Genomic DNA, 22,035 nt, shown 5'->3' on the forward strand with positions numbered 1-22,035 from the left:
TCCAAGTTACACAAATAATTATATACAATAAAAAAGTTGTTATGAGGGAATATCATTTTTTGATTCCTTTTGTTTTGTAGAATGTCCAATTAAATCAACGTTTGTCAGATCCTACTGAATGCAACAAAACTGGTTTCCTACCTGTGAATTTACATTTGTGATTATATGACATTTTAAAATTAACTAATTAATAAGAGTTGTACTGTTTATGATTGATTGTAAAAGTCATTTGATTTATTAATATTAATTATAAACTTTTATTTTGTTTCAAGCACTGGTTTTGCAGATAACTTTGTCTGAATCAGTAATTAAGCCCGGTGGGAGGAGCTAAGGGTTTAAAAGGGCAGCTTCAACCCCTTGATTGGGGGAGTCTGAATCCAGTTACAGATAGGGTGACGTCAGAGCTCAGTTTCTGGACATTACAGAATCTGCAGTTTGCATCTATGTCTTAATTTATAGACTGTGACTGGATGATATTTTAAATTAAAGCCACCAGAATTCGTCTATTTATGTCAACAAATGTAAATTTACACACACACCACTTGAGTAGATTTGTTTCTTTATGCTGCTGGAAAAGCATTTATTATATGTAAATCATATCCGGCATGAAAATACATCAATACGTTCATGTTTATATGAATCTCTAATATATAGAAATATTATTACAAGGGCTTAGTAGAACTCATAAAATCATAAAATCAATTTGCAGACATTTACCAAGTAAACTAATAACATCACGATTAAGACCTTCTCTTAAATCATAACATTAGATTTGTCAAATTGTTTTATCAAGACAACATTGATGAATACAGATTCTCATTAGTTTCAGCCTTAACACATCCTCACCCCTGTGCCCCCCCCCCCAATAAAGCACACAACACAAGACATGTATTTTCAATTTAATTTCTTTTAATATAATCTTATTTACATTGTATTTTTTCATAAATGTTTAGTACATAGTAAGTTACAATACTCTTGCATCCATTACACAGTGAACTGAGAACCTAAAAAAAAGCAGATTGAAATGATGCTGCTTAACAGTCGTCACTCTTCAATCTACGACAGATCTCAATGTTTTCCACGTCACTCGCTCAACATTTAGTTTTTTTGATTTCATTCACTTCCAATGGAGAATTAATGACTGACTGTAAAGAGACTTTGTTCATTCATGGTGGTCTTGAGGAGGATGACTACTGACATTCAGGCTATTGACAGAAAGAGACGGGCAGAGAGAGATGTCCAGGCTAGAGACACAAAGAAAGTTGGTGAAATGGATGATGAAACATGTACGAAAGGCTGAGATTTTATTATACACGTCACATACAACCGAAGAATTCCTGAAGCTGACTCCTTCTTTCCGTCCTCCTGGCTCGTTTTTGAAAAAATATCCAGGTCATGCCCCCGGTCCTCTAGTGAACGTCAGTAGAGTTAGATTTCCAAATTAGGGCCGGGAAAAGTAAATCCCTTTCACTTCAATAAATGTAACATGGTATTTTACACACCAACACACAAACAGTTTCCATACAATGTCAAAGAGTATTTCACCGCAATAAAATGATGGTTAAAAAATGTAACGAAATTCAATAAAACCCACTTTGTGGATTACTTGAATCACAAGTGAATTGACCCCTCAGCTCTGGTAGAGGGGCTGATGAAGAGATTAGTGTCGGCTCTTTGTAGAGCACATAGCAGCTTGGTCGGTAATCACTTAGTAATAAATAATAGAATATTAGAGTGGATCAGAGTGGTCGCAGATACAAACGGAAGAGACAAAAAGTTACCAAACAAGAGGAGCAGGCTCATTTGATCTTTTTTTTTTCTTTACAGCGTAACTGGGTGCCATGCCTGACAAACACACACACACACACACATACATACATACACACATACACACACACAGTCACTCAAACGCATTCACGCACACACACCCACCCACCCACCCAGGACAGTGGTTAAACATGAAGCATGAATATTAGTCGATCAATCAGCTTGTCAGACACAAAAAGACAATCGGTCTCCGCGTTGTTCTTCACACATCGAATTTCCACATCTCTTGTTCGCAGGCTCGTATGTGATTGGTTGATTCTGTCCGGAGAGACTCAAGCGCGACTGTGGCGGTTAGACATTCTGATGGATGACATCATAGCTTGTTAAAACTGAAGGATAAAAATGCTTCTTCAAAACATTTGAAAATTTTAAAATACTTGTCCCCCCTCCTGCTGTGCGTCCTCCTTTTACCCCCAACAGTCCGGTGGTGAAGAGGCGGCAGGAGAATGTTCTTGTGATGCTTGGCTGCTCAGTATACGCTCCGTATACATCATATTCCGTTTGTGTGTGTGTATGCATATGTAAAATGTCAAATAGTCGTGTGCAAGCACAAGTGTAATTGTGTGTTTGTTGGTATTGGATTCATCACTCCACAGCGAAGCCGCAGGTCTCCTCCACAGCCGTCAGCAGTTTCTCGTAAAGTTTCTCATAAGACTCGTAGGGTGGGATGTCTATCCTGTTAAAACTAGACACAGAAAAGAGAGATGAGTCCCTCCAGGCCGAACACCAATGTTGATCAAGCAGAGCATTTTGTCCTCTTAGGTTTCCTTACCATGTGTGGGCCTTGGGCAGGTTGTCTGTGTTGGCGTCTATCAAATGGATGGTAAAGAGCCTTGGTCCTGCAGAACCTGTAGAACCTTACACACATTCATTCTAGTTATCACTGCCCTACTCTGGAACACAGTGAATCACACTGCATTTAAGGTCCTGTTCAAAGCTGCTGTTATTAACCATCCTGAGAAATGAATCACTTCCCTGCTGTATATGCAAGAACATGCTTACATCATTCATGGTCACGAAGATCAAATGATGTTGTTTCAACAACGTCTGAGTTTACAGATGTGATGGATGAGTGTTTGTGTGAGTGTCATTTATTGTGAAACCGTGAGGGTGGTCCCTCATATGTTGCCCAGGACACATTTGTGTTCACACAGCTAGAATGAAGCCACATGCGTCACAGACCTCCTCCTAATGTGGTCGGAGTGATCGGATCTCAAGACGCCTCGAGGAGGTCTTCATATGTGTACTTAGGTCTGACCACTTGTGATCAGATAGCTCAGGACTGACGTTAATCTCAGGTGTGAACGGGGACTAAAACAATACCATTTCTCAATTAACTGATAACAGTAAAACCATCTATTTTAACTGGCCTGCATAAAAACTGTATGTATAGTGTGTGTGTGGCGTTTGAGCCAGTGCCTGACCCACCCTGCAATGCCTTGAAACCTTGTAGAGGGACCCTGGTGGAGCCGGTGACGAACTGCAGCAGGCGTCCTCTCCTCTCCTCACTGAAGGCCTCCACCGCCTGCCAGAACCACCGAACCACATTGCTTTCACTTGTGCAGTGCTTCAGCCGGGTGTTTGTCTTCCAGTCTGCAAGGTCGATCTTCCCCAATCCACCGATGATCAACTGGACGAGCGGAATGGGAACGGATCAAAAAGATGACTCAATATAAAAAACATGCATTTAGACTGCATCTTGGCCAAAACCAAACAAATAGGACTGAAATGACTGTTATGGCTCAATGATACAGAAGTTGAATTATGAAATCTTTCTCAGTCAGCACATTTACCTCAAGTTCTTTATGATCGAATGGTTTGAGGAGGTGTTGGGGGATGAGTTCACTGAATCCCTTCTGTAGAGCCAGAAACTGGGCTTCGATTCCTCGCATGAACCTCCAGTTCACGTAAAGTCTGAAAAACACAAACACAGGTGATGTGAGCCAAATAAAAAGTGTTAATAAAACCAGCAAAACCATTGGGCATAATAGCTCTTATATTGCGGAACATAACTCTCTTTGTTCTCACCTGACATATTCTTTCTTGTTGTCCTCTGTGACGGGGATATTGCGCCCATTTGGTTTGAGTTCATGTTGCGAGAACTTCCCAAAGGCATTGTGCTCCACGCAGAATGTGTGGTCGAGGACCGAAGTGATGTCGTTCTCTCTGCGTTGGGAGTAGAAGAGTAAATTTCAGTGGAAGAGAAAATCTATTCATGTCCAGAAGAGGACAGTGCACGACCACCAAGAGAAGTATATATGATAAAGAGCTTTCTGCTGTCAGATTGACTTGAATCTGATTCATCATGTCAGAGGGATTTGACTTGTGCAGGTTAATGTGCTCACAATATCCAGACGAGACTCTTGTGCAACTCCGGGTCGGTGGTCTCCAGGTCGTTCAGCTGGATGGGTTTACCCAGCAGCTGTTTGTAGAAGGGCAGCGTGAAACTCCCGTTGATGTAGTGACCGTGGAAAACTGCAAGGCCCATCACACGACCCACAAAGTGGAAATATGACAAGTGGTCCTGAAAGTAGGCAACACAAAGAGACACAGTCAGAGTCGGCGAGAGGCCTCTTCTATAGCACAGCCATGAAGGGCTTTATGTGTTTGTGTGAACTCACGGGGTTGATGGAGGAGTCGGGGTTGATTTGTAGCGTATAGATATTGTCTGTTGAGTATTGGAACAGGCCGTAGTATGGGTTCAACATTTCATGACAAAGCAGGTACAGCCACTCCCTATAGAAAACCAGCACATGGTTAACGAATGTTCAAAAGTTACAGAGTTTGGTAAATAAATGATTTACAGGAAACTAAAAGAGAAGTGTTGTGATAAAGCGGTCAGGTCTGTTGAAGCTTAATGAAGTGAATGGAAATCATCTCTGACTGAGTTCAACAGATGAAAATGATTGTACATGCCTGACAATTCAAGACAAACCAGGTAAACCTGCTCAGCCACATAAATAGTTATATCAATATTGTGAACTAGCCAGGGAGTCAAAGCTGCAAAGAAAAGTGGCATGCATATCATGATGAGCTCTGTCTGAGACAAGACAAAATCAGGTTTTTGATATTTGCTCATTATTTGATTTCCTTTCATTCTTTACCGTTTTAAACTGTAAAGTGTAACTGTATAGTTTAGACATATAAACGGTGCTCAAGGAAGGGACGATGAATTACCTGGCCACCCCACCGTAGTCCAGACCCTCCTCTCCCCTGAACTTCACCATGAGACGCTTCTTCAGGTCTTTGGGCCTCATCTTCATTATTTGCCGATATGACTCCTGCAGCAAAACAAAAACACACACAACATTAATACATATATAAGATCAGATACTCATTATCAGTGATACACAGCCCAGCTCTTTAGCTCAGTTATGTTCTATTCAACAGTTTATTAATAGGAACAACTGGTGCCGCTTTTGTTTCTACAGAGAGATGACACTGAAACAATGGTTTGCTGTGACTGGTGTAGAAGTCAGGAGGAGTGTGGATCTATAAATAAAAATGTTCACATTTGTACAACTGTTTGATCTGTATGCATGTGTGTATCTTGGAGATGTTGTGATTTCTTTCAGCTGGTTCTTTCCCAACCTCTTAATTTCGTTAGTTCCTGGTTGCACCCACCTCAAAGATCTCCTCTCGGGACACCTCTATACGACAGTGTCCCGCTTGCGGCTGCTGCAATGACAGCTCGTGCCGGAGCAGCTTCAGCTTATGGACCAAGTCTCTCTCGTAGCGCGCTGCCACGTCTCCATCTCCTCCTCCACTGACGCCCCCTACTCCGCCACCTCCTCCATCCTCGCCCCCCACATCCATCTGGGGGGTTTGGGAGGACTCCTTTGCTTGGGATTGCTGGCTGGAAGTGTGGAGAAGCAGAATAAGACGGGGGGGAAGAGACAACATGAAGAGAGGAAGAGATGGGTTGAAAGAAAGACAGGAAAATGTATTAAATACCATGCATTCACTTTGAGTAGCTTAGTCTATTGCAAGTCTGCATTTCTGTAAATCACACGGCGCAGCCGAAACATAGCTGATGCTTGTTAGTGGGTCATGCTCATAACCAGTCTGAGTTCAGCATTATAGCAGCAACAGATTAGATTGACAACAGATTAAGTCAGGAAACCACTAACGCCGTTTTCAGACGTTAACTCTGTGTGAGATGTCTGGTAAGGGGGTCCCAACTTTCCACGGAGTTTGCGTTTTACATATGAGGAACGAAGCAGGAGATGCTGTGTTCAGCTGCTTTCTGTTAGAGCACACCTTTCCTTTGTCGGCGTCTTCTACGTATACAGCATCTCTTTTTCATACAGAGATATTTCTTTTCTTTAACTTTTTTCTCAGTTTTCTGTCCGTTGCATGTTAGAAACACTGACACGTTGGCGGTGAATCCTCTGCAGAATCTCCTGCGGTAATTCTCACATGGACATTATATAGTATTTTCTCTAAGGGGCTTGTTAAAGAAACGCCAGAAAATGTCCACAGATATTGACCTGGACATATGCATTCTTATACACACCCCCTTTGGATAATTTCAGGAGAACAAGTTTTTAAGTGCAGGTGCATTCCTGTACCTGATGATGGTGTGTAGGCGTGGATCTGTGAACTGTGTGGTTCTGTTGTTGTGGTCCACAAAGTAGATCCGACCGGACACAGTGCTCCGGACCTCCCAGCCCACCGGCAACGGACCGAGCTCCTCGCAGCTCACACTGGCCAGGTCCCTGCAGCAGAGACAACAGGTCTTTAGATCTTATAATCCTACACACTGTATGTTCTCAACTCATCGTACTGACGCAGGAGGCCCAAGGAAATAACCTGAGAGAATTTCTTTTAAAATATTGGTGCGATTAGTGGAGCAGTGATGCACGAAGGGAGGCTACCATGAAAGCGAGGACTTTCATACATTTCTGAATCCATGCCTTGACAATAACATTTCCTAGTCATAAAAATAGAACGATAATCTAAGTTTTACGGCATTTCAAAGATGTAAGTGTATAAAAAGAAACCATAAGTATCCTCTGATGCTGAAATGACCTAGTTCCTCAGCAGGGTTTATTCTAGAGGAATCTCGTTTCAGGTTAAGCTTGGACTAGAGCAAAGTGAAGGGGGGAGTGATCGTACCGTGGTATCCGAGGGTCGTGCCAGGTACTGACACCGGTCTGTGTGTGTAGGAAGTACACCTGGCCTTGCACCGTTGTTCGCTGCTCTGTTGAATTAAGAAAAACAAAGAAAGATGTTAGGTGACTTTATAAAGTCGAGATTTCATTCAGATAAATATCAAGAGTTGGTCAGGGAAGTGTTGGACGGACCATATCCTTCTGGTAGATCTGGCGGCTGGTGCCCGTGAGGTCTGTTCTGAGGGGTGTGGCCGTGGCCTCTGGAGTCCTGCCCTCTGATTCGCTGGGTTTGAAGACGGCCCTCCTGACCGGGTGAGTCAAGCCGGCAGTTCCCACCCCCCGCCGCACCAGTGGGGTCAGAGTAGGGCAGCGGTTCTTCACTGAAACATCCCTCAAACACAGGCCTAAACATACAAAAACAAACACACAGTTTCATGGTTAAACAAGTTACTTTCTTTTCAGGAAATAGAGTTTGATCCGACAAGAAATATATCAAGTATTTGTTTTTTCACAGTCAGAAACCGAGACATTCAATAATCTATGAAACATGTTTTAACATTTAGTAATCGTTTGTTGAAATGTGACTGCATGACTTTGGCGGTGTTACGTCTGGTGACACACTCACCCATCATTTTCCAACAGTCCTCTGCAGTCCACCACAGGGCCTCCGCTGCCGATGCGGTCTCGTGTCTGTAAGCTCACTGGAAACAAGAAGGGGTCCGAGTGAAGACAAGTTGGGACGTTTCAGAGTGAGATAAAAGTGACAAAAAGATCTGTGTATTCATCCTCACCAACAATCTGCCCCCGCACCGCATCGCTGTCCGAGGGGTTGAGCTTACATAGATCTAGACGCTGGTCTGGAGAGAGAAGGTGAAGGAAGTACAGTCAGTTAATTCCACACCTGAAAATAAGCAATCTCACAGACTTGATCCTTCAGTGTGTATGAATTTATATCTCTGTAAACTCAGAGCACTTGAAAAAATAACGTAGACTTACAGCCTGTGTCTTTTAGCCTGCTGATGGCATTAGAAAGAAGTCGTATGCAGCCAAGGAAGCCCGCCCCCTGTCGTTTATGGATCTTTTTGTGGTTCCATATGCTGATGGTGATGGAGTCTGTCTTTCCAATGTAGCTGAAAGAGAAACATCATCACGATCAAACAATGAATCAATAACAGGGTGCATTTAATAAGTCAGCACACAATTAATATTGATTTAAAGTACGACTACACTTCATTGTATTTAACATCTCAAAGACAATCAGCATCATCCAGAACTCTAGTAAGTGAGAGTGGTGCAGGAGACTCACAGGTCGTAGTGCTGATTCCATTTGGGATCCAGTGTGCTCTTGACTGTGTCTGTCGAGTGGCATTGACCTGATCCGTCCACCACAACTTTGGCAAATGGATCTGGCAACCCTGCAGGCACATAATTCAGTTGTTTGCACACACATAATAAACTCACAAAGAAAATAGTAAGGGTGTAGCATGCAACACTCTTCACAACAAAGTCAAAATCTCCTTCACTGCACACATTCAGCTAATGGTATGGTGATTCTTTTCTGCTTCTTGTTATCTGTTGTGCCAATAATGTCATTTTTAAGTGAGGCTGCAGTCCACTCAGGCAGGCCAGATGAACTTGTTATGATGGTGCTATCACAGGTCAACACTGCTCCTCCCTGCTGTGCGGGAACGATGGGAATGCGTAGTATGATCCTAGCGCACAGCAAGTGAGCCGCAGCAAAGCCAATTTATGCAGAGTTGCTTTAAACGGCACAAACGGCTCCTTAATGACACACATAATCATCATCACCAATCACCGCACTGTCGGATTCACACACACAATAGAGGTACTTACGAAAGAAGTCTTTCTTCGCGAGGTTCTTGGCACATAATACTGCAAAACAAAAAAATCATTATGAACAAAATGCCACAGACACAAATATGTAAATGATCTCCGTGTGTGTAGGCTGCTGCAAATGGATGCTGCAGCAGATAAAATCATCCGAGGAGGAACAATGTTGGACAGGATAATATATGAATGCCAGGGGATGGTAATGAGCAGGAAAACTTATGTGACAGAGGGAGACGTAAAGTATAGGCTAGTGTCAGGACCATGGCGCACACACGCACACGCCGCCCACAGTGAGAGTGGCAGAATGCCTTCTCTGCCACATCATCTTTGTGGATTCAGAGAGCAGCTCTGATCTGACCAAGACAATGTGAATTTATAAGTCCGGGATAAGTATTTAGTTTACTGCTTGTGTGGGCGAGTGTTTTGTTTGACAGACAGTCTGTGTGGTGCCACAGCTGGCATATGTCACTCTCGGTTAAATCTGCTGCAACAGACAACTGAACCACATGAAGCCAATTTTTAGAAACACACTCATGTCCAGTCTGTCACAATAGGACTTGATTATAGGGCAGTGTGGACGAAAACAAGCTGCTTGTGTGTATTCAGGGCTGATGTAATGACCTCAAAGTGACTAAAACAAAAAACATTTAAACTATGATTATATTAACACTGCAGGTCCGAATGGGAAATTCTGTTTCTTTTCCATTTAAGCCCATTATTGTGAACTCCATTTGGTCCAAGGTAAGCTTGAACATAATCAGAAAGAGATGCAACACCCAGAAAACCCCAAAATATTAATACTTTATAAGAAAGCCATGATACAACAGGTTTTAAGTATTTTTAGGAAACAGCCCACAAGGAGTAACACTCCATCTGGATCCAAACTCCTAATACCAATCTCATCGTTTAAGAAACTGTGAAACCTCTTTGAATAACACAGATGTAACCAACGACGTGCAGCCAACCACTACCAAACCTTTCCTCCTCCACTAAAGAGGCAATTTCCTACGAGTGCATGTGGTTCTTTCTGCGGAATAGACACAGATTCTTTCACAATCTATTCAAAGTCCTGATACTTATTACGATGTGGAGCCGATGTGACAAAAGATTAAGTATTTCCTTAGTTATACAACCTGTACTAAAAGTATAACTTAAAAAATATGCTCCACGTTCCGCACGTCAACACGTTCCCGTCTTGGCTCAAAAGAACAAAAGCAATTTATGATCGACATCACCTCAACCTCTTATCACTGCTTTGAAATCCATTTACAATCTGACATGATTTGGTTTGGCCTAGACATCTATCTAGGAAGTTAGTTAGTCAGTCAGCCGGTGGTTAAGGATGTGGTGACTGTGGTGGCGTAGGATTAACGCGTGGAGAATGGCTGCAGGATATCCTTCCCTCTTCCTCATCATTCCCTTTGATTCCTCCTCCTCTTCATCCTCCCCCTGACTCATACATTCCACGGCGAAACCTCATCTTTTCTACGCAGACACAATGAAAGAAACCCAACGACAGGGGGAGAGAATCAAGTTTCTAGTAAGCCCCAGCCTCCTCTTCCTGATGAGCAGGAGAGGACTTTCTCTGTCACTGTCACTCCTGCGCTCTCCTCCCCTCTCACCCTCCAATCTCTTGCCAGAGACAAAGACACCCCTACTTTCACCCTATCTCTTTCTTTCTGCCTCTTGACCAGCTCTTCTGTGTTACTGAATGTGTGACAGGCCCTTTCACTGCATCTCAGGAAATTCCTCTTTCTGCCAAGGTCAGGGCTGGTGAAGACACAAACACACACTCACACAGCCACAGTTCAGCTGGTTCTCAGTTTTTCCCCAAAGCTGCTGTCTTTCTTTTTAATGCCATTTTTTTGTCCTCTTTAAAAAAAACGAAGTGAGAGAGGGGAGAGGCCGTGCGGGGGACAAATTCTATTCATGCAATCTTGAGTGAAAAAGCAGAAGCATTTTAAAGGAGATGATGAAAAACGGAGCTCATTCTGTACCAGGTGAGCAGCTCCTCAAGGAATTTTAAGACACAACACGTTTGTAGCACAATTAACCATCTCACAAATATCTCAAGTGTTTGATCTACTGCTCACCGCATGGAGAATAACTTCTTACAACTTTAGATATTTTTCAGGTAAATGACAAGAACCCCAGAAGTTTAGAAGTTGATTAAAACTTCTCAAATCAGATAATAGTCAAGTACTTTGATTGATAAAATAGATATTAAAACTTTATGGACGCTAAAATCCTTATGGATCTGACTAGACGTCTTGAAATGCAGTTGACAAGTGAAGTAAACGGAACTGTGTAAGGTCACTTTCTGTCTTACCATCATTCTTTTGCCCCTTTTCTCTTAAGTTATTCCTCATTGTCCCACTTCTCTGCCCTCTTTCCAGTTTTCCCTCTCTCCCTCTCCCTCCCTGCTGTCCTGACAGTGCCCTGTGCTGGCGCCTGGACAAGTCGGTGTTCAATCCGACTAACGGGCACAAAAACCTCAAGCAGCACGTGTTGCTTCCATGAGAAAAATTAACATAATCCTGCTGAATCACTGATTCTTTCATTCATTCATGCAAGTGCATTTCTCACAACAAAGCCCATTTAGTTCAAAACAGAAAGACACTTATTCCCCATCTTTGTATTCGGTATCTTGCATGGTTGTGATCATGCATCTACATAAATAAACCAGGACAGAAGAATATGAACATTTGTCCCCTTTGTGTCAGCATTAAGGTTCAATAAATCCTATCAGCAATTGTTTCCTTGAAACGTCTACTGTTCTTCCACATCTCACAAGAACACATTAGATACGGACATTTCATGCACACTATTTGCGCCTCCTTCGTGTTTTTTTTAGCTCATACCCAAGAACTGATGGCAGAGAGACACAACAATAACCTCTTAGTTGACGAAAACACGTCTATACAAACACAAACCAATCTCTTAAACGTGAACCAATGTCAAACTTGCCTGGTCTGTTGTCTGAGCCACAGACACAGGCTTTTCCGATGTAGGCCAAACAACCCCTCTCTCTGACAGACTAAACAGAGCACCGGCCAGCCAGGCAGCATTGCACTTCCATTGGCTCACCACACATTCCTTGCCCAATTAGAATTCCACTCATACCTATGGGGGCGGGACACCGAGTCACAGGCAATAACTCCCTTTGAATCCAAGCTGAAATAATGATTCATAACCCCAACATACCAACAACATACTATTATCATTGTCAAGTCAATGTGCAGAGTACTTTCTTGATTGATGGTTTGCTCTACTACATGTGATTTATTACAATAAATGTCACATTAATACTTCTTTTAAATTTAAAGACTGACTTTTGCGTCGGAGTGAAGGTTATGGCTTTTAACTGATGCTCTGCAAAAACATGCAAATCTGAGGCCAAAAAGTTGTTATACTTCCTCACTGTGCTTGCATTTGCATAAGCACTATATATATATATTTACACATTATTTTATATCGATTGAATACATACTGTGATAATTGATATTGTTCTAGTGCCCATGCCTTTGTGATACCTGCCAATTAAATGTAAACTGAAATGAGCGCCTCAAAGTCTAATTTTAATCTATTTTAGTTTAATTCTCTCGAAAGCATGTCTCCGAAAATGAGGAACAGAGTAGAAAAACAACCAGATGGCACTTTCAGCATAATTATTTTGACAACACCTTCCTCCACAGATCTTTACAAACCAAACAAAGGCTCAAAATTGGGAGTTTTGCTCAGTTATTATGACCCAGGGGGACCAGGCGGCTGCCCAGCGGCAGAGGGGTCATTACCATTTGAATGGAGGCCCCTGGATGCCCAGTGGGGTCACATTAGCTACAGTAAAAACCATTGTTCCAGCTGTGTGTGTGTGTGTGTCTGTGAGAGAGGGACTCATGTGTCCCGCAGAGGAGAGTCACACCAAACAACCCGCACAGAAATGTCCGAGTGAACCCTGAGAGCCAACGTGTCCAGCCTCTCCGGGCACAGGACAAGTTCAGCGAGTCAGACATTCAGTGTGGCTGCAGCTGACACAGCAGCGAAATCAATACTCATAGCTAATCTAGGCTAGCATGTCACATCTTCCCGATAGATCGATTCCCGGAGAGGCTGCCGGTTCGCTCCCATCCTCGGTGCAGGGTTCGTGGCGGTCGGGTCAGACGCTGGTCCTCGGCTGGTGGTCAGTCTCCCCCCCACCCCCAAAAATATGGGTGTAACGCTAGCTAGCTGATTAGCGTTAGCGGTCAACGTTGACTACAGTGTTGGTGTTAGCTAGCGCAGGCTGGCTACGAGTGGAAGGGGGGTGGGGGGTGTTAGCATCGGGTAAAGTTTCTGGCTAAATCGTCGGTGTTTCCAGTGACCCGGTAAACAGCGGACTGGTCCGAGCGGTAATCCCCGCAGGATAGAGAGGCTGCTTCCCAGCTCTCGTTTCGGTTCTTTGGTTAGCATGTCGGCTAACAGGCTAGCACTTGTGCCTCTCACAAAAACCGGATGTTTGGGCTAAAGGCTGAGCCGCACACACTCCGCGGCGGCTGGCTCCGCTTCGCTAGCCCCGGCACTTGTACGAGTGGCTCGCGAACAAACGGAAGCTCCAGTAGAAACAAAACACGCGCAACCAGCGTTTTTCTTGCGGTTTTCTCGTTACCTGTCAGTCGGATCTTAATGCTGGACCCGTTCCTCCTGGTCCCAGGATTCGACATCACTCCGGGGGGAGACGCCGATCGCACAAACTTCCCGTCGGAGCCGCGGGTCGAAACCGCGGTTTCACGTCTCAGCGGGGACCCGAGCAGCCGCGGGTCGGACTCATGCGCTGCGCCGTCGCTCTCCTCACGGACCAACACGTATTATTTCATGGCGAAGTCCTGCGCTCCGTCGAAGCCCGACAACACGGGAGAACATTTTCGGGCAGGCTCACAGCGCGTGCTGACGTCACAGGCTCTTAACGGGTAGGGAGCGTTCGCGTGCTCGCGTCCGGGAAGCGTGGGCGTGCCCGCGAGGACGGGGGTTCCTCTAACAAAGCGCATCAGATTCATTTTCATTTATTTATTAAAAAAAACACATTTGCCCCAAAACTGCCGTTCTATTTTCACATTGTTTTGATTATTTTTATATTTCTAGTTTTGTATTATAGTTTTGATCTTTTTGTATCTGCTGAACCTTAATTTACAGGCTTTATAGAGCTTCAGTTCCTATATGATTTTACTCATCTTATATCTGTATTGTCAATATCACCATTAGCACATACTTCTTAACTGTGGCAGCTAGACTTTCATCTTACTGCAATAACACTTATTCTTAACTTATCCTTGACTTTTTGTTATTATTATGCTCTTGTATCAATCTATCTATCTATCTATCTATCTATCTATCTATCTATCTATCTATCTATCTATCTGTCTGTCTGTCTGTCTGTCTGTCTGTCTGTCTGTCTGTCTGTCTGTCTGTCTGTCTGTCTGTCTATCTATCTATCTATCTATCTATCTATCTATCTATATATCTATCTATCTATCTATCTATATCTTTCTGTCATCAGTTTCCTTAAGTGAAAAGAACACATTCACTTTTCTACTTTACTAAAAGTAAGTAAGCACTGGCGCCTAAATACACCTGAAAGTATTCAAAATTAAATAACCTTTCCTCCCTTTGAAACAGTCTACTACACCAACTGTGCTCACTGTATATCTAGTTTGATACAAGAATAATACAAACTCTGTCATATTGCTGCAGAATGCTGCATCTGACACTGATGATAACAGATTGTCATATTATTAAATGTTTAAACTAGTATGGATTTCTCCCAATGTCACCAGCTCCTGGATATTAACTTAATCTTAAGGTCTTACCCCTAAGAATAGCCATTTGTGTCTGTCTACCCCCAATCAGCTTCCTCCAACGTCATTAAATTGACATTAAAGTTCTTCAATGTGAGAGCATGAAACACTTTTATTTATTCTCCCACGATCAATGAATTCCTCTTTTGTTGGGCCCTCATCAATAATATCTTTGTTCAAAAGAGCGTGTTGTTGTTTTTTCACTTGAAACATTCACTGGAGGAGCGTTGCAGACATCATCCATGAAGCAGCAACTTCATGGCTGTTTAAGCCTCCTAAAAGCACTTGAATGCAACATAAAGATAACTTTACACAGTATGGACATGCAGATAGGAGCTCTAAATAGTGGCTGCACAGTGGGTGAAAGCACTGGTACCCTCCGCAGAAGGCTGGGGGAGAGCTGGGTGGACAGGGATAATTGTTGGAGGGATTTGGTTCTTTAGCAGCACTGGGTTTAGCTGCATGGCTGCAGTATTAGCTGCTGGAACAATGGACTCTCTCACCAGCCTGTTTACAGGGCACACTAAATCCGCATAAGCAGTGAAACGGCTTGCAGGACACCAGGCGAGGCTCGTAAACACACACTTTCTTCTCATAAACAGAAACATGCAGTTTTTAACCTGCATATCAGGTTTTAGTCAGTTGATCTGTCTGGAGTCTGGAAGTGACCGTGATGTTAAACCAATTATCCTTTTGTTCTAGCCCCTCCCTCCTCTATTACTACTTCTGTTTAATTCCCTCATGTGTTTTTATGTGTTTGTGTGTTCAACTATTTCAACACTCCACAGGTGGCAGGAGCATCAGACGCACACAAACCAACACACACAAATTAGTTTATCCCTCATGTACAGCTGTTGGTTGGATTATGGGTGTGTACTGTATATGTGCACATGTACGTGTGTTTGTAAGTGTGTGGTGAGGAGCCCCTGAGCAGCTGAGTGGGTTCATGGCTACTTAGATAATTTTGCTCATAGAGACAAACTTGGTCTGGGATCACAGACACAAACACACACACACACACACAAGCACACAGCAAAATATGGTCAAAGTCAATCATTAACTTTTGATGCTGATGCTACGTGTGTGTGAATGCGTGTGTGTGTGTGTGTGTGTGTGTGTGTGTGTGTGTGTGTGTGTGTGTGTCTAAAAACAACAGCTGCTTCAGTTCTATGGAATTTACATTCTGGACAAGCTATTTGATGAGTTATTATCTACTTGTAACGGAGTATGTTTAAATAGTTTAATAGTATAAAACGAACTGAGGACCTCATCCACCACTGTGAGTCAGTGATTTAATAAAGTCATGTTTCTGTTAAGAGGAACTTCAACAGAACTCAACTCAGCTCGGCCTCAGAAATCTGTTCATCCATCCTCCGGTCCACAGTCCTGATTCGGTCTTGTACGTGATACTTGGTTAGAGAAATATTCAGATTTATTTCAACAGCAGATGTGGTTTTGTGCACCTTAGAGCACTAGACATCTAGACAAAATATCCCCACTCCTGCTCCATGTGTCATTGGTTTTAATTTAAACTGTCTTACTCATCCCAAATGCCATCAGGCGCACAGAGAGAAAGCAACTGATTGGTCAAGAGCAGAGGCCGTGGTTGGACGAAAATCGAGGTTTGGAAAGGCGGAGGGATGGAGAAGATAGAGACAGCGATGGGGCTGAGGAAGCAGATTCAGCAGCAGCAACAGCTAGACAGCTGTGTATAAAGGGGAGTGCGGGGACAATGTGGACCCCATGCCGTTCCTGGTTCCCGTAGAGAAGGAGCGGCTGGATGCTATGAATACCCCACACGACATCAAGCGCTCCTGCTGGATCAAAGATGAGAAGGGTAGGGTTAGACGAGCAAGAACACTGTAAGAAGAAAGTTGTCTTTAAAAGTGAATGATAATCATATTCATGATCCAAATATTGACTCAGTGATGATTGTTTGTGCTCAGACAGTGACTGTGAAGATGGATGATGCTCAGCAGATGAACCCTCCTCAGTTCTACCACGTCAGCGACATGTCCAACCTCACGTTCCTCAATGAGGCCAGCGTCTTGGAAAACCTGCGCGGCCGCTACGTCAGCATGAGGATCTACGTAAGCCTGATACTCAGAAAACCTCCCCGGCCCCTCACCATCAGGTCCTCGTGACAGCTCGAGGGAAGTACAAAGATCTTTCTTACATCACTGTCTGGGTGACAAACTGATAAGCCTAATTTGCTACGGGTTATAAAAGGCGGTTCCGCCAATTCTACACATAAATATCATTTCATTTGACAAAAGAAGTATCTGTTATCCCTATGAAAACAGTCATATAATATCTAATGTCTTCTGTGTCCCGGGAGGAGCTTTGTTAAGTCTGAGAAAATAACCACAATGATGTCGGAGCAATGTCGTCGGGGTTCTCTCGGTTTATGATCAGAATTTCTGATTTGTTTTATGGAAAATGTTGTTCTGAAGCTTCACCCATACTGAAGATTAAAAATTGTTTTACATTTTATTTTGACAGCCCTTTTTAATCAGTCTCTTAAAAGTCCCCTGACTCTGTGGAAGAGAAATAACAGAAATTATATAAATAATCAGTGGATTACTTATGACACAACTAACTGAAGTACAAGTACACATTTCACAATAGAAAGCTGACATTTTTTTTAATTAAATTTCATCATGAAATATCTCTGCAGTTGTATGGAACACATTTAAATATTAGTATTATTGAGTTTTCCCTTTTTCTGGATTGAATTAACATTGAAGACAGATACACAAGAGAAAGGGACTAAATAACATTTGAAAACGCCGGAGAATAATATGTGTGTGTGTGTCCACTCGGCGAAAAGTTTCTCAACTACATCATCCTGTTATCATCTCCCCTCTTCCCCCCCCCCCCCCCCCAACTCCCAGACGTACTCCATCCTCTTCTATATGACCATGAACCCGTACACATGGCTGCCCATCTACGGCGCTAAAGTGGCCTAGATGTACAAGGGGAAGAAACGCAACGAAGTTCCTCTTCACCTCTTCTCCACCTCCGACAACCTTAACCACGACATGATGATGGTGAGGAGCCGGTGAGGGGTTGGAAGTCTAGACTTAATGAGGGATCTGTCAATCAATCATAGGTCATTGTTGGGTCAGGGGTTATAAAGTTGGTAAAGAGGAGTGGTAAACATTCAAGTGGTATATGGTGATTCGGGATGACCCCCCTCGAGATGAGTGGCTTGGATGTTATTGCATGGTTCCACGTGGAGAGAGGGAGTGGGGCAGTTGCTGGAGGTGTGTGATTTGTGCGGCGTGCGATGATTTGTTCAGGGAGTAGACAAATACTTTGAGGCCATTATGTGGTATCAGGGGAGGGCTGTCAGCTGTCTGTGTTCTTGCTAATGCTGACAGGGAACATCAGCGGTGCTCTGATCTGCTCTCAGGGAAATCAGCAGTAATTATTCCCGTCTGGCTCACACTGTCTTTCTGTCTCTCTCCTCTCCTGCCTCCCCCGTCAATGTCCCGCCATCGCAGAGCAGGAGAAACCAGTCGATGCAGATCACGTGAGGACACCGTGCCTACTTTTTACACTACCCCACAATGTTGTGCATCATGTAATTGTGCATGTAAGTGTAACTCCTTTCTGGCGTCTGTTCTCCAGTGGACAATCTGGTGCCGGCAAGACTGAGAACACGAAGAAGGTCATCCAGTACTTTGCCAAGTTGGAGCCTCTGGGAGCAAAGCTTCAGACTCCAAGGTAAGTGTGTCTGTGTGTGAGCGGAGGATAGAGACATGAGCTCAGATGGTGCTTTCTGGTCTGATATGAATCATAACTCCTCTCCTCCTCTCCTCCTCTCCTCCTCTCCTCCTCTCCTCCTCTCCTCTTCTCCTCCTCTCCTCCTCTCCTCTTCTCCTCCTCTCCTCCTCCTCTCCTCTCTTCTGCTTTCAGGGCTCTTTGGAGGAGCAGATCATTCAGGCTAACCCGGTGCTGGAGGCATTTGGCAACACCAAGACCATCGGTAACAACAACTCCTTACGCTTTGTAAGGACACACACACACATACGCACACACACACACGCTAGTACAATCATCACATCCACAGGAATCAGATTCATGGCTCTGTCTTGGTTTCAGGGAAAGTTCATTCGTATCCACTTTGGGTCGACAGCTAAGCTGGCTGTTGCCGATATGGAGACTTGTGAGTGGCTTTACTCTTTTATTACTTGGATCAGGCTTCACCAGCATCATGGCACATTCATGAAATACCAAGTGTTCTTTTACTTTGTAATATGTTTAATCATTTTAAAACCCACATCAGCTGTACCATGAAAAATAAGTGAATTCTTATTAACTGTGTTTATCTTTTTTCTTTTCTTTCCCCGTGTGTGTGTCCGTGTGTGAATCAGAATCTGTTGGAGGAATCTAGAGTGATTTCCCAGCAGGCCACTGAGAGAGGATACCACATCTTCTACAAGCTCCTTTCTGGAAAGAAGCCTGAGCTCAACGGTGAGAGACATGAAGCTGCTCTGTCTCGTTGAACTAAAGATATAACAAACAAGAAATCTGTTGTCCATTTGGTTTGGTTATTTGAAACTATTAGTAGTATTTTAATGACAGGAAACAAACTTTCTTTAGATCATGTGTGAAACGACCAAGCGTAAATATGGATAACAGAACCAGCTTAATATCGACAGAGCTGTTTTATATGTTTAAATTTAAATTCAATAAAACAACCAATCATTTGAACAATATCTTTATCAAATATTTAAGTGAAATATTATCATTTTCGTGCTCGATAAGTTGAGAAACAGGCTAAATGTGTTATAAATGACATTTGTGGTGAATGATGAGCATCCATTTCACAGATTGGCTTTCAAGGTGACACATGATTATTTTCTTTATTATTATGTTAATGATGTGTTTCCAGAGGCTCTGCTGCTGAGCCCGGACCCCAAACAGTATGTGTGGGTGTGTCAGGGCGTCACTGGGGTGGACACCATGGAGGACGGAGAGGAGCTGCTGCTCACTGATGTGAGTCGACACGTGTTCGCTCTCGTGCTTTGATTCAAAGCATCTTTCTGTGGCTGAATCACTCAATCAATTATGAATCTGGTCGTATAAATTCAGGAGGCTGTTAATAATGATGTTTGCCACTGACACCCTATCCTCTGTCCTCCCTGTGTCTGTGGTTGTGTGTCCACAGGAGGCGTTTGATGTCCTGGGCTTCACTCCCGAGGAGAAGAGGAGCGTGTACAAGCTGACTGGAGGCATCATGCACTTCAGCAACATGAGGTTCAAACAGAAGCCCAGAGAAGAACAGGCTGATGTGGATTCCACTGAAGGTATTACACCCCCCCCCCCCCCCCCAACCTTTCTAACAACATGCCTATCTATCTTCAAACTACCTCACTCCACCCTGTCCATCTGACCTAGTTCTCTTCTTCCTCTTTCATTATTTTTTGACATTTTCCTCTCAAAGCCTCCTCTTTCATTTTTACATCCCAGCTTAAACATTTCATACTCTACATATTGTTTCTTCCTTCCATAAATCCTGGTCTTCTTTGTGTGCAATACTTTCTGAAGTAAAAGACGCTGTTAGAATATTTAATTAAATCCTTGTGATCCTTTCCCGAAATGGCTGACAAAGTCACTCACCTCATGGCCTTCAACTCTGGAGAGCTGCAGAAGGGCATCACGCAAAAACTTTATTAAGAAAATTAAAGAAAAATCTTGGAAACATTTAATTTATTCCCAGTCCAAATGAACTCAGGTAAGAACAAGGACCAGTGTGTGTACTCCATCGGGTCTGACTCTGTCATTACTGTGTTGATCTCCATTATTCTAGTAACATCTCCATTTTTTGAAGAGCTGTAATGCTAGATATGTACATTCACATAATCTGACCATTTACTAAACCTGTTGTTTTAGAGCTTTTACATTGTGCTGTGTAGGAAAAGTGCAAATACAGAATCATGAGGTGTTTTTTTGAGAGATTAAATTAATTTTGAGCTCAAATGTGAATCTTTGTCTGCCCCAACGTTTCCATTTCATCCCTTTCCTCTCCACTCACCTCCTGGTTCTTCTTCTCTTGTTCTGCCCCTGGTGTCTCCTTCAGGTACTATATCCTCAACCCCAACGTCATCCTGAAGGGATTCTGGACAACAAGAAGGCCTCGGAGCTCCTCCTCAGCTCTGTTGGCCTGAATAATATGGATAATCGCGTCAGCCACTCCAAGGTACATCAGCCATGTATTTACAAATGTGTTGAATGCATGCTGATAAATACATTTACACAAAAATACGCTTGTTTCTATGCACTGTAATAGATAGTTGCACTGTATAATCTGAAAATATGAGCTCCACCTCGACCAACTGATGAATAATAATGGCCCATTAATAGACACACACTGACAGAGGCCATTTTACACATGCATTTTATTCCTAATGCTTATGAACCTCTACTCAAGTATTTAGTTTTGATGCAGTATCTTTATTTTTGACTTTTATTTATTTTTCTTGTATATTGTGCTACATTGTGAGTCAATTATCACCCCCTAGTGGTAGCTACTGTAAAGTTACATGTTATGGTCAAATGAAACTTAACAAGGGTTTATAATACATATATACAGTTATTATATATCTAAGACACAACACAACATAATTATTTCTTATTAAACAAACATAACAACTAAATAAATAAATATATTTAAATGTATGTATAGATATTAGGAACAACTTTACTTGTAACTGTAAGTATTATATCAACATATATACTTATTTTTACCAATCATTAGGCTTATTGCTTACAGTGTTGTTTCCTATATTAAGATACAGTATATGGTAAATATAATATAAATCGGCGATGAGGAAGAAGCACTCGGACATGATGGCAGAGCTGGGCGACCAGCTGGAAAACCTGACCAGTCTGAGGGTCAAACTGGAGAAAGACAAACCGAGCATGAAGGCCGAGATATGGAGGCCTCCATGGAGGCCACTCAGAAAGCAAAAGTACAGTGTTATTTGTAAAATCTTGTTTTATGAACTCTACAAAGAAAACACAACATGGATGAATGTAAACTTGTCTTTTTGTGTCTTCTATGTGTATCTGTGTATTTGCTTGTGTAGATGAGCTCTGAGGCCCACGCTCATAAGCTGGAGGACAACCTGGCAGAGGCAAACGCTCGCCTGGCTGAGATGGAGCACGCTCACACTGAGCTCAACACCGCCAAAATCCATCTGACTGGTTAGAACACGCCGCCACAAACAAAAGCACATTCTGTTTTTCTCCTGTTTCCTTTTTGTATTCTTGTTATGTGTGTGTTTGTGTGTGTTTGTGTAGTGGAAAATAGTAATCCTTTTTGTGTTCTTTAAAACTTGCCAATCAAACTGTTATCAGACCCTCAGATAAGACCAACAACTAAGACCCCTCTCCCTCTCTGT

The 22,035-nt window shown here is 42.9% G+C and overlaps 2 protein-coding genes across 3 annotated transcripts; one reads left to right on the forward strand and one right to left on the reverse strand.

Moving 5' to 3' along the window:
* Positions 1–887: 887 nt before the first annotated feature.
* On the reverse strand, positions 888–13,717 carry smurf1 (SMAD specific E3 ubiquitin protein ligase 1). Of its 2 annotated transcripts, none has more exons than XM_062407727.1 (18): positions 13,438–13,717; positions 8,796–8,834; positions 8,248–8,356; positions 7,938–8,071; positions 7,733–7,798; positions 7,567–7,642; positions 7,134–7,345; positions 6,946–7,030; positions 6,399–6,545; positions 5,452–5,683; positions 5,005–5,108; positions 4,449–4,563; positions 4,173–4,351; positions 3,856–3,993; positions 3,621–3,741; positions 3,256–3,457; positions 2,600–2,675; positions 888–2,512 (listed from the first exon to the last, which is right to left on the reverse strand). In XM_062407727.1, the coding sequence occupies exons 1-18, from the start codon at positions 13,490–13,492 to the stop codon at positions 2,413–2,415; spliced, it is 2,190 nt and encodes a 729-aa protein (XP_062263711.1). In that variant the 5' UTR covers positions 13,493–13,717; the 3' UTR covers positions 888–2,412. The 2 variants fall into 2 exon arrangements, with proteins under 2 accessions (XP_062263711.1, XP_062263710.1); XM_062407726.1 differs by having other exon boundaries at positions 2,600–2,684.
* Positions 13,718–17,592: 3,875 nt separating this feature from the next.
* LOC133970940 (myosin-16-like) lies at positions 17,593–20,799 on the forward strand. Its single transcript, XM_062408100.1, has 9 exons — positions 17,593–17,684; positions 18,257–18,332; positions 18,545–18,637; positions 18,731–18,794; positions 19,004–19,102; positions 19,524–19,627; positions 19,800–19,938; positions 20,232–20,292; positions 20,712–20,799. Exons 1-9 carry the CDS (start codon positions 17,593–17,595, stop codon positions 20,797–20,799), a joined length of 816 nt encoding a protein of 271 aa, XP_062264084.1.
* The last annotated feature ends 1,236 nt before the right edge of the window (positions 20,800–22,035 follow it).

This window comes from Platichthys flesus, chromosome 16, assembly GCF_949316205.1.
Source record: "Platichthys flesus chromosome 16, fPlaFle2.1, whole genome shotgun sequence".
Lineage (NCBI taxonomy): Eukaryota > Metazoa > Chordata > Actinopteri > Pleuronectiformes > Pleuronectidae > Platichthys > Platichthys flesus.

Coding starts and splice junctions, on each gene's coding strand:
- smurf1 (XM_062407726.1), bottom strand. CDS start 13,492: ATGTCGAATCCTGGGACCAGGAGGAACGGGTCCAGCATTAAGATCCGA. Junction 5,684..6,398: donor CGCCTACACACCATCATCAG/GTACAGGAATGC, acceptor CCACACTTCCAG/CCAGCAATCCCAAGCAAAGG. Junction 2,685..3,255: donor AGGTTTCAAGGCATTGCAGG/GTGGGTCAGGCA, acceptor AATGTGTGTAAG/GTTCTACAGGTTCTGCAGGA.
- LOC133970940 (XM_062408100.1), top strand. CDS start 17,593: ATGTACAAGGGGAAGAAACGCAACGAAGTTCCTCTTCACCTCTTCTCC. Junction 18,333..18,544: donor CCAAGTTGGAGCCTCTGGGA/GCAAAGCTTCAG, acceptor TTCTGCTTTCAG/GGCTCTTTGGAGGAGCAGAT. Junction 19,628..19,799: donor AGGAGCTGCTGCTCACTGAT/GTGAGTCGACAC, acceptor GTGTGTCCACAG/GAGGCGTTTGATGTCCTGGG.